The sequence below is a fragment of the Pithys albifrons genome, chromosome 4 (genome assembly GCF_047495875.1).
Source record: "Pithys albifrons albifrons isolate INPA30051 chromosome 4, PitAlb_v1, whole genome shotgun sequence".
Taxonomy (NCBI): Eukaryota; Metazoa; Chordata; class Aves; order Passeriformes; family Thamnophilidae; genus Pithys; species Pithys albifrons.
This window is the reverse complement of record NC_092461.1, coordinates 24,734,888-24,747,578: the sequence shown is the minus strand read 5'-3', so window position 1 is coordinate 24,747,578 and position 12,691 is coordinate 24,734,888. Positions and strand designations below refer to the sequence as shown.

Here is a 12,691-nt window from a genome sequence, read left to right as displayed (position 1 = left end):
AACCATAGCTAGTCTTCATTCCTCAAGAACATCTGTGATTTTAGAAGTTATTAAAAAGGGCAAGTAGAACAACAAAAAACACTTCTAAGTTTTTAAATTGAATTAACATGACCTACAGGTCTGAAAATATTTTGCTCTGTGGATATGCTGTTTCCGCATCTTTAACATTTAGCAGTAAGCCATTCATTTCACTATTCCCATTTGCTGAGGCTTCCGTTTCCTTCAAAATGCAGACTAAGGATTATTTTTGACTATTCTTTTTGTTATTGCAATTTAACCATTTTCATAATGGTTCAACTAGACCACTTTGATTAGATTTCTTTTCTTTCCAGTGTATCATCATTGTCCTTTTCAGATATTTTGCCTATAGTTTCTCAATATAACCAAATGGATTTCTACATCATAATTTTATTTATATTGATTATCTCTTTTTTTCCTATTCTTAATTTTTTTTTTAAATTTTATTTCCAATTGCTGATTTTTCTACACTGCAGAATTAGAATTGGCTTTCGCAGAAAAGCACCATTTTAGTTATGGAATTGTGACTTTTTGCTTAATAGTTGATTCTTGCAGAGCTCATACTTTTCATTTTCAGTCTTAATATTTTTGCTTCCAATAAATTAAATAAAACCATCTTCTTTCAGGTAAAATCGTTTCTTGAAAGAAGTGGAGGGAAAGGAATCTCTTACTTGCTTATTTCCAGGAGATTTGCCAGCATGTCATGTCATACCTTGTGTTTCTGAGTTTGTTGAAACCACTATTTATTGATTCAGGCTTTCAATTGCAGATGCATGTGAGGGCTTTGGATGAGTTGTGAAGGTTTTTTGCTGTGTTATGGTATATATTTTGTCATCTTTTTTTTCGAAAGTTTAATCCTGAATCCATGTTTTCCTGAACTGTATATGCTATCTTAATGTTCTTCTAATTAATGTCTGTGTTTGATGTTTGATATTTACTGTTGTTCCATTCAGCTTTGATAGCTTGTGGTTTCACAGAGAAAAGGGTGAAGTGCTGGATTTAACAACCGTTGCTAACATGATATACTTTTGAATCTTTATGGGTTTTCAGTTGTTTTTTGACATGGAATTGTTTAGGAACATACAGAAGATTAGTTTTATACTTTTATCTGTGGTCGTACTGAATGCGGTAACTGCAATAAATTCAAATATGTTGGTGTCAAGAAGGTGACTGGAGCATGTTTTTTGTGTGCCTTCATTCAGTTCCCACTGATATCAGTGGAAGTCTTTGCCCTTGGGTTTGAGCAGGCTTTTGATTAACAGGTTTTAGTAATCGTCGTTGAGCTAGAAAAGTTGTTCAGTGCCATGAATGTAAAGCAAAATGCTTATTGCCTGCTGGATCTCTGAAGGAGTACAAGATACTGCTTTATCTGAGTGTTAGTTGTGTTTTCTTCTCATTAAGTGTCTCTCTGCTTGCGGATTTATGTAACATATTTGCTTGCCTCATTCATTAAGCACCAAATAGAAACAAATTTGCCAATTACTACCAGTGTCAAATCAGTTTAATTCCAGCATGCAGAGCTGTATTTGTCTTGCTTATCATCACATTTGCAAAAGACACAGGCCTGTGTACTAAGAGGTCTGTATCTGTGCTTCAAAAACATAATTTCATTTTATTTCGCATCCTTTGCTTGCAAGCATAAATGCACTAGAATAAAGCTGACCAGAGGTTAAAAAATGGCAGTCCAGGCCATACTCTTACTAACACACTGAAAAGAGTATTGTTATGTATCTCGTGAGCAGCTCAATGTCTCTGCATATGTAATGAAAATTGGTATCTACTTTTTCTTTGTACTGCCAGATTTATTAACTCTGCATTTCCATTTTTTTTCACTCTCATGCTTAATTTTTTTTCTCATATATGTCTTTTCTGAATGAGTTCTCACATGTTGGACATGCATGCCTTAGAATGTTAAACTGTTGTATTTGTAGAGCTAAATGTAGTCCTGCGAGTTTTATTAAAGTGGGCCCCTCTAGGTAGGAATAGCTCTGATTGCTCTCTAAGTGGTAGTTTACCACCTATCTTAGCATTATTTACGTAGTCACAGTCAATCTGTGCTGTCCATTTGCCCAGTTTATGTTGCTAAGGTGTAATGTTTTACTGTCTCTTGCATATTACTTTTCTTCCTATTCCATTTTTTTCTGCTAGCTTTATGAAGCTGAAAATAATATTTTAATTGGTTATTGGCAGCCACAGGAAGTTGAAAAATGTGAACTAATTAGCTCTGTCACTCGACTCATTCACATGAATATAGACATTTTAGTCTCACTAATACTGAGGGGGTCAATTTTTCTAATTTCACCCAGAACATATTAATGGGTTGTGCTCTACTGAGTAGGATACAAATCTCATTTTCTAGGAAGTAAAAAAGGAGGAAAATGTTGAATCTCTTTTTCTTCAGGCTGACACTGTTTACACACTTTTTAGTTTAGAATTTTTATGATTCGGGACAATAACTTACTTTTTAATAGGCTGAAATGATGTCAGAATGAAAGACCATAAAAGACAATAATTTTAAAATATGTTCTTAAAAGGCCTCATCACAGATAAATATATCCAGTAGACATCTGAAAATGAAGTGCACATACAGATCGATATGACACTATATTAAGTACTGACCCAAAAACTAAAAGTGTGAGACCACACTGTCTGCTCATATATTCTACTACAGAGACTGCATTTATTTGTAGAGTGAGATAGGGCATTTGTGCTCCAATCCCATAAGGCTGAGACCACTGGGTTAAGAAAACTGTTTATACCTGCTGAGGATGCAGTTCAATTTCTCTGAAAGAAAAAAAAACTTGTTTCTGTAAGTGAAAAGAAAATTTGCAGCAGCAGTGAAGTAGGTGTCTTCGATATCTGGAGTGAAAGAAGTACAGTGATGGGTGATGGAAGTATATATACCCTGAGATGAGGAGCAGACTAAGTGTTATCTTCCCTGCTGAATAATTCTGAGCAAGACATTTTGCAGAAGTGAAGGTATTTTTTGTCCTTACAGAGACAGGGGAAATGTGTTAAAAAGAATACAATGCATTGCTTCCTCGTGTTTTGGTGGAAGTCTTTCACCAGTTGCATGTACCTTGATGGTGAAGCTTTGTGTAAACATTTTTCTGCAATATACTGTTTTCTTTGTTTATCCACTTCAGGTCTCTTCATGACTCAAACCCAAGTATTTTAGTTATTTCTTTGCGGTGATTTATTTGTGGTAATGATAAATATTCTGTCTTTATTTTACTTCATTGTGAATTCTTGCCCTTAATAGGCTGCCTTCTGCATTTTGAGCAATTCTCTTTAGCAATACTCCTAGGAAACACTAGTGACCTGATTCCTGTACACAATTTAAGTTGACTATATATGTGCTAGAGCTGATAAATAGATACACATAGCTGTTTTCCAGAGTCCATAAATTAAACTGGCCATGATAGTGGTTATGTTTCTGAGTTAGACACAATTTGGTTTTGTTCTTCTCCCCTTCCCTGCTGTCTCATTTTAAAAAATTAAGAAAGATGTAAACTGCAGATCCTGACCATCTGTGCCCATTAACAATACCTCATACCTCTTTGGAAAGAATTAGAATCATTCTCTCAAAAAGTGTAGCCTAATTTTAATTTTGGCAACACTTCCACAAGCTGCATGGTTGTAATATTGCAGATAATTTGTGAATATTGCAAATGTTTAAAGTTTAAGCTTACTCATCTCTTTATCATCCATTTTTTTGTTTCTTTATGTAAATCTGTTAAAATCTTATAAATTGATGTTACAGATTTGTTATAAATAAGTTAAAGTAATTTATATTATTATTTCAAAAAATTCCTTTTTATTTTCATCTCTAAAATGATCACTCTGTAGTGGCATTAGAAAATCAGAATTGATTTAAATAAGGTAAAAAATTAAGGCAGAAAAGGACTGAAGAATATTATTTCTATAAAGTTGTAGTAGGAAAAAAATAATAATAAGAGGTATAAGAAGAAACAAACAAAGAAAGAGGAAAACAAGGTACAGATAGACATGGAATATAAAAAGGCATTATTCAGACCTAACACAAAAGAAAATCTATGTTAGAGAAGAATATGATGAAATCAGCTAAGAGATGGTGTGGTATTTGCTCATTTTTATGGTATTTGCTCATTTTTATGAAGTTCTAACACTGTGAGTGTTACCAAAATGCCTGGTTTATCAGGGGAGGAGTAGTAAGACAACCACTTTAACACAATAGACACTGTGTTAGAATGAGTTGCTGATAGCACACACAATTGCACCAGTATGTGCTGAGGAGGTGATTTAAGTCTGTGGGGCACCCTTACCTTTCTGAGTCTCCTAACCCCTCTGTTCCCCAGGTTTCAAACAGTGCCTTTGTGTCATGTCTTGTGGTTTGCTCAAGTTTCAAAGAAATTAAACCATGTGAGACAGGATTTCACTCAGAATTCTGAAAGCTGTGGCTTCTACAAATACTCCATCATACTTGGGTCCTTTGCTTCAAGCTTTGCATATATGTGGTGGAGCATAAGATTCCCATCTTTGTAAAGAGAAATGAATGGCTTTCATCTGCCTGTCCTCTTATTCTCATGGAGATATCTAACACTGCTGATGTGAATCTACCAAAGCACAAGTATTTCTTCCCTTTGATTCTAAGAGAAGACTGGAGCAATGAATCAGATGTACATGCATGCAGTTTAGATATCTACTTTATTCACATTCAACCAGTCCTTCATACTGAAAATCTGTTTTAGAAACTGGCTTAGTCCTCACCCCAAAGGGCTATACATTAAGACAGTCCCTGAAAGAATTTGAAGACCTAAATATTTGTCACTTTTTAATATTTTCTTTTACAGTATTTTTTTTATTTAAACACTAGTAACACTTTTTTTTTTTACTGAAACTGCTAAGAATTAATTTTTATCTACTATTTCTTTAACTCCAGAAACTACCTCTTCAGACTGAGGCTTGAGGATCTCTCTCTAATACAGGTATGTTTTATTTGTTTCCTTAGTTCCTCTGCATGATGTAGGTAAGCAGATGTTTTAAAGCTGATAATCAAGATATTTGTAAGCTTCATAGCTACACATAAATATGCATCTGTTTTTCTCCTTTTTGTGGCCCCTTTTTATATAAGACATATTATCCCCTTTAATTCCGGATTAGCCTTTGTCCCATACTGACCTAATGTTATTCTGCTGTGATTTTGTTAGAGTGGATTTTCATAGTCTTTTCATTAATGCAGTTTAAAATTAACTACCTTTGGATTCAGTACTATCCCTTTTAATTCACAAGGTAATACTGTATGTTTGAAAACAGAAAAGTAAAATGCATTCAGGTAAGACTGTTCTTGTGATTTGTAAAACATTTGTGTATGCTTTAATTAAGCTTGCAGGCTTTATTTACTTTTCTAGACTGCTAGAAACAAGATCTGAAGTTAGCTTCTATTTAACCAAAACTGCAATATTAATAAACATTCAATTTTGTTGCTAGTGTTTAAGGCTGTGACACACCAGGCACTTTTAATATAGTGAATTCATGCTGTCTACTTTCACCTTCTGTGCCATACTCAATATGCTGGCAAATAATTCAAGTCCTAAAGATTCTTGTTGCAAGGCCGCACTCCAAGGTCTCTGATGGTACTGTTGTAGTTTATACTGCTAATTCACAGATTGAAGTTCATGGTTTTCCTCTGTTAGGATATGTATCAGGAGGCTAAATTCACTAATGAGATAGAAATCTGTAGATTACAGAGGTTTATAATTGTGCTGACTGATTCAACCAGATATCATCTCACCCCAATCGGCAAAAAATTACAAAATGAGCACAGAAATCATACCGTTGACGTTATACTCAGTTACTAGCTTTTAGTCTTAGGAATGTTAAGAAGCCTTTAAATAGTCTCCTCAAGTTGACTTCTGGTAAAGTTTCTTATTCCATCTTCAGTGTTGTAGCACCACTGGTTTGCCTCTATATCTTCATTTTCCCACAAACCTTTAGGGAGTTTACGTTTCTAAAGCAAAACAAAAGTGTGTATTTTGTTTTCTTTTACCAGGATATCTTTGTTATCCATACACTTTCCCTAATTTTCAAACCTGCCATTATGACCTCTTCATAGTTTTCCTTCAAAGGTCTTTTCCTTTTTTTTTTTTCTCTGCTTCCCTTCTGGTTCTATTAGAGTGCCCCAGAACAGCTATTATGCAAAATATGTGTTTCCTGGGATGTGCTAGTTCTGGCAGCTCCAAATAAGCTGTGAGGTGGTTGAAGCCTTTGTTTTAATTTTTGAGGTGTATTGTTTAGGACTCCCAAAATAATTAACACATTCAGGTTATCTTGTAAATCTGGTATTATGATTGAAAGGAAAAAAACATGAGAAGCAGAGCAAAAGTTTTATGAAATCCTTGCAAAACAGAATGATGGAATTTCAAAAGAGAAATAAAGCATACTGTGGTTTAACTCTATATTTTATGTGCCAGTTAGCATTTGTTTGCCAAGGGACTGAGCACTTTGACATTTTATGTGTGGACAGAAGAGATTTTCTTTCAGCGTTTTTTTTTCCTTCATATGGTATTTGTCATAATAATGATGTAAAAAAAATCTAGTTTAATTCTCCTACTTATGTTGCATGCTTTGATTTTTTTTTTTTTTTGCATTAACCAGAGTTTGTAGATCTATGCAGATGTTTCATGATCTTATAAGCCATGTTTTCAGATCTGGAAGAAAAGCTTCATGGTGAAGTGATAGCTCTAAGAAGCTTTCAGTGTAGCTCAATAGCAATACAAAAAGGCTAGAAACAAAACAACCTATACACCTGTTATTTTATTATCCTAGAAAATTGCTCAAGCTCTATCTTTGTTATTGTGTGTTGGAAGAAGAAGAAAAATTGACTGTTCCTTGTGCATGGGAAATACTCCCAGCACGGAAGCAAACTGGAACAATTTGCATCCTTCTTTTCTACAGTTTTCAATCAGACTTCTATAACTGTTTGTTTTCTTTACATTGATGCTTTTTAATGTTTTGGTTTTTTTCCTTAGTTTGTTTCACGAGTTGAATCTTTCCTATTTTACTTTTGTGTCTGGAAAATGAAGGGAATGCCTCAAACTTTTTTTTTGACCATTGGTACACTTTGGTTATTTTTGTCTAAGCAAGTTTCCTCATCTGTCATGCCTAAATGTGTGTTGGAATGTGGTGTTAGTTGTACATGCTGCCAGTGTGAAGACAATAGGCTTCATGTTATATGTAACAAACTGTAATAATAATAATCTCATAGTTAGAGCAAAAGCATCTTTGCAAATATTTTGTTTACGAATTTCTATGTATTTTTAAAATATAGACATTTTATAAATAAAGTATTATTTTGGAATATTATGAGATGTTGAAAGATTATCAGATATTGTGTTTTAGTATCAAAACTCTCTTAAAAAAAAGAATAAATTGAAATAACAATTCCTTCTTTGCAAACTTTTGCAAAAATTACTTTGGGCCAAAGTATGTGTAAGCTCTGCTTCTTACAAGTATATTTCTGGGAAATAGCTTGGAAATTCAAGATAACCTTCCTTTAAAAAATAAAGAAAGGGAAAAAAACCCACCAAAACCTGAAATTTATTTGAACTGGAAGTTATCACAAAAGAAATGCAGAACAGAGATTCATGTATTGAAAGGGTGCTGTTTCCATCAGTTTAGTGAAAGTTAATCTCTTGTAAAAGTGAGGGTTAGAGTACTACCAGACTGCATTAGACAGGATGTGCATTTAAACGTGAGCTGGGGCTGTGCACTGAGACATCATTGCCCATTGTGGGTCCATCAAAATTGTCATCCTACATGTCATGTTTCTGTACTCTGTACTTTATAGGAAAAGCATGTTGTTTGAATAAGCAGGTTTCGTATGATAGTATCTTTAGAAAACCAGTATTGGATGTGTCTCAGCAATTTTCTTTGTGTAGGAGAATAAAGAAGAGTACAGCAAGTGAAAGCCTTTTAAGCTCTTGACGGAGAAGCCTAAGAGTCAAATTGTTCAAATCTGACTGTTAGAACAATGCATGCATAATCATTATGGATTAGGAAAGAAGCACTCATTGGACTGTGGTTGTTGAAGGGCAAATACTTTATCACCCTCACTACAGCAATAGTAGGCTTATCAGATGTAGAAGGCCTGACTCTGCATGGATTTGTTTTCTGAGCTTTGCTTTGTTATTGCTCACCTCAAGTAACCACAGAATGATCCATAAAAGCATTGGCCAAGATGAAAGCTGGATTTCCTGAAAACTCTGTTGTATTTGTTAATATACAAAAGCAGAAATCTAATTAGTGGTGTTTAAATTAATACATTTATTTTCAAAATTTTTTTTAAAAGATGGTATCTAACAACAGTCAACATTAATAATTGGGCTTTGACATTATGTGGAGGATGTCTGTCACAAGTGCCTGTTTTCACCTTTTCTTTTTTCCAGACTTTTTGAAACAACATTTGTTTGTGTCTACCTGCATGACAAATTTGCTGATGCATCTGTAAAGAGTAGAAAACAAATACTTGCTTGCTTATAAAAGTCTTTATGCCACAATTGCTGTAAACATTTTACATTTTTACCAGTATGCAGAAGCTTTTCACAAACCTCACAGAACACGTGCATCTTTTCTTCTTCTGTAAGATGAACTTCTCCACAAACTCAGGTTCTTAAGGCACTTACAGGAGATGTGCTTGAGTTTGCCTTTCTGATCTAAATGTTCCATCTATGAAGCCTATTTGCAGTTTGAGATGCCCAGAAGGTTGAATATGTACCTATTCTACCTGCTTCTGTATTTACATGCTTCTCCACAGCTTTTATTCTCATCCAGAACCTGCACATCTCTCAGTTAGAAGTACACATACCTCAAAGTGCATTTTTAAAAGCAATTTTAGCCCATATTTTACTGTAAGATTCAAATTAAATTCTTTATGTAGAGTAAGAAGATTGTATTTTCATTTTTGTGTCTGTTATCCAACTTTACATTTTGGAATATTGAAGTTTGGGGTTTATAGATATGTGTGTGTGTGTGTGTATGCACACCTGTTAATGAGGTATTCAAGGAGTTAAAGGCAAGATTGAATCTATGAATTTTCAGAGCTACTTAGGAGAATGAATTTTACCCAAGACAATTTGTGCTACTGTTTACATGTGTCAAGAGTGTCTGAAATACTTGTTACATATGATAATTCACTTCTGTGTGAGTCATTAATAGCTAAATGGTAGGCTAAGTAATGAGTTAAATAAATTGTACTATTATTTGAATATATATTTTGTTTACCTATGTTAAACACAGAGTGACTTTGAATTCATGATTGACGTTTTTTAATAATTCATATGTATAACCTCAATCGCTTTTATATTTTTTCCTAAATTTTAATGCAGAATGTAATTATTAACAATACTAGATTTTTTTTAATAAATCCTCACTAGTGTTGTAATTCTATTTTGAAAAAAAACATTTGCTTGTTATTGTTATAAACAGATCACCTTACATCTTTTGTGAAAGCTTTCATAACCCTGATTTGTCTTTTTGGCCGAGGTGTTAGTTGGCCAAGTCTATAGGAAATGGTGTTTCAATAGAAGCACAAATCACTTCACCTCTCCTTACAGTTAAGTTTTGGACAGTGCCCTAGAATTCCCTGTGCTATGAACAAAATGAAAAGTAGTAAGTAGTTAATGTAGTATCAAATCTTAATTTATGCTGATATTAAACACTTGTAATTATAATCAACAACAACTTACACAGATAAAGGTAAGGAAGCTTTAATCTTTTAATCTCAATGTTTTAAGTCATCAAATAAATATAATCCATTAATAAGCATCTTATTTCTTTTACTAAAACTTAATTCTTTTTCTAAAAGTCTCATTCACTGTATTTCAGTCCACTTATTTTTTGTGTTGTATTTTACTTAGTCACTACTTGTGTAATGGATGTCTGATTTGTGAAATACATTAAATGAATTTTCATGTTGTTTTGGGGTGAAGCTACCTGTCTGATATCACACTTGAAGACATAAGGGACCTAACCTAAGGATGACCTTAACTTGTGACTGCCATAGGTTGGCAATATTGTAATGCCAAGCACATGGAGATTTAGGGTTCTATTTGAATCCTTAATTGGGGGAAAAGCCCAAACTAAACAAATGAAAGAAAACCTCCCTCTCTTGTGTTCTCCTATGCCAGGTATCTAATTAAGAGTAGATAAGGATGAGGGGCGTAGAGAGTATTCCTTCCTACTACAGGTTTTTTCCTCCCTTCCTTATATTAAAGGATCATCAGCCTCCAAAACACTATTTCTGCTTAGGCCCTTCACCTTTGTGTGTAGATCACACAGTGAATAAGCAGATTTGATAAGTTGGTGTTACTTTTGATGCTATGCCAAGTTCCTCCAAAGCTTGGAGCTTTTCCAAAGAAAACTGAGGCAACCAAGCTTCAGAGTGACCAAAAAGTGCAAGAGCAGGTGCAACATTCTTCTTTGACACTAGTAATGAGCAAAATGTACAGTGGTATTTGAACTGTTAACTTTGTCTAAGTCGATATTGAGAGCAGAGTTTAAAAATGAAAAAGAAAAAAACTCCAAACCCACGAAGGGCAGCACATCTGCATATCACAATTCCATCTCTATACAGTACTTCCTCTTGATACTTTTCTACTTACTTCTACTTTTCTAATGGCATACTGTTGGATTTGGTTATATGGCAAGTGCACAAATAATTGTTAGACGATTGGAAATTTAAAGAAGAGTTAGAAGTATTTGTGAAGCCAGAGCTAGTCCTTTGTGGCAGTTACAGATGGATTGGTGCTGCTTTAAGTGCATTCCAGTTCTTTTTCTGTGATATGCTTAATATTTTCATTATGATGATTTCAGCTTGCATAATAGTTTCTGACCAAACTTATAACTTGATTTGAGCCAGAAAAGGATGAATTTGGCTAGCACTGCATAATTTCACATAGGTCTAAACTTTACCCAAATGACCTCTTTTACATGCAGCTGAAAGTTTGATAAAATTTGTTAGATCACACAGATCCTGATATTCACTTTAGGGTGTATGTCTGCAGAGGTCAATTAACAGCAGACAGTGCTGCATTTCTGATGAAAAAAATTAGCTACTGAAAGAGCTGGTGCTCACAGATTCACCTATATATTAATCAGAGGATGACTTCTATTTTATAACCATATTTGGTCATATTTGACCAAGTACTGATTCACTTCGCATTTTGAATGTTCTTTCCATGCATGGGATTTTTCATCCACAGAATTGTAGTTACATGTATTGGCGAATTGTTTGAGTGTTTTTAACTATGTGTGATGTTCCATGTTCATATGCAGACTACCATTACAAAACGGTGTAGAGGGCATGCGAGGCAGCCAGTTTGATTTATGATTCTTTTTCTGCTCATTTCTGTTTCTTTTTCATTTACACTTGGCTTCTATAAAATTGGAAGGTTTTAGTCTCCAGAAATTGTATTTTCCTACCCTTCAGCACAGCTGAAATTTTTCACCTAAATTTAGAAAGAGTCTACCTGAAGAAATACTGGCAAATCAGCAGGGCTTTACTGCTGCTTTGGCTTATTGGTATGTGTTAGTATTTTGAGAGATGGGGGAAAAGAGAAGAAAAAGAAAGCCAGGCAGAGATATAATTTTTCATTTGCTATGTCTTTCATTGTTTTGTGCCAGTACTGAAATACATGCGCAAGTGCATTTCTAGACAAATGAGACCATTTAGCCAAGAAGCTTAGCTTTTTTTATTCTGCCTTTTTTCTTTCTTAACTCTGCTTGTTAGACTGCATTTCTTGTGTGTTTACAGTAATTTTCTGTTCTGGTTTCACAGTAAAGAAGAAAAATAGGTACTAAAATTTTCACTTCCACTGGAGTAAATCTCCTCTTTTGTTTAAATGTTAAACATTTGTGTTTTGTTTTTAAGATAAAGGGGAAGCCTGAATCACCTGAATATATAATATCAGTTCTTTTGTTCTGATGAGAAATAGAAGTGATACAAAAAAGCATGTGTGTACATTTTACAGTAGATACTCAGGAGACAGCTGATCTGGATTTTGTAGTGGTATAACTTAGCCATTTCTGATAATTTTTGCTGATACATATGGTTGTTAACCAGACTGCATTGTATGCACAAAGGGTAATTGTGGCAGTGTCTTTTCCTAAGAAGGTGACACTCATTTTTACATTCTCCCAAACACGATATACTGATACAGTTGCAGAAGAGGAATCACAAAGTAGCATCTGTTTCAAAAGAAATCAGGCTTCTGCTTTCCAAATATCTGGACTGTACAGGACCATGGTGTACTTCAGCTAATTCTGGGTGAAAGCAATATTCTGTGATACCAGAGCAACATTTATGGAGGGACATGGTTTCTCTTTGAGAATCAGCCCCTTTCAGTGTAGCCTCTATACTGAAAAGTGCAGGAATGTTAGCACACTGCTGGAAATGAAAGCAGAAAGTACCAATGTATAGACTGAAAGCAGATTGTCTTAATTCTTCATTGTCTTGCCCAGGTGGAGTGTCTGCCACAAGCAGTTGCTGATAGAGAGTTTCAGCTCTTTGGCACCTGAATGCTGCAGTGCTGAGCAATTTAGAAAAGGGATGCAATATACATGATGCTTTGGAAGAGATTATATCTGTAATACAATATCTGCAAACAAGTTTATTGATTTTTGCTTATAGATGCTG

The 12,691-nt window shown here is 34.3% G+C and overlaps 1 protein-coding gene across 9 annotated transcripts in view; it reads left to right on the top strand.

The window, feature by feature from the left end:
* Positions 1-12,691, top strand: part of SEMA5A (semaphorin 5A) — a 395,174-nt gene that overhangs the window by 191,964 nt on the left and 190,519 nt on the right. For all 9 annotated transcript variants that reach the window (XM_071553669.1, XM_071553674.1, XM_071553672.1 and 6 more), the window contains one exon: positions 4,940-4,985. In XM_071553669.1, the coding sequence (XP_071409770.1) occupies positions 4,940-4,985 (46 nt within the window). The remainder of the gene's footprint in view (positions 1-4,939; positions 4,986-12,691) is intronic.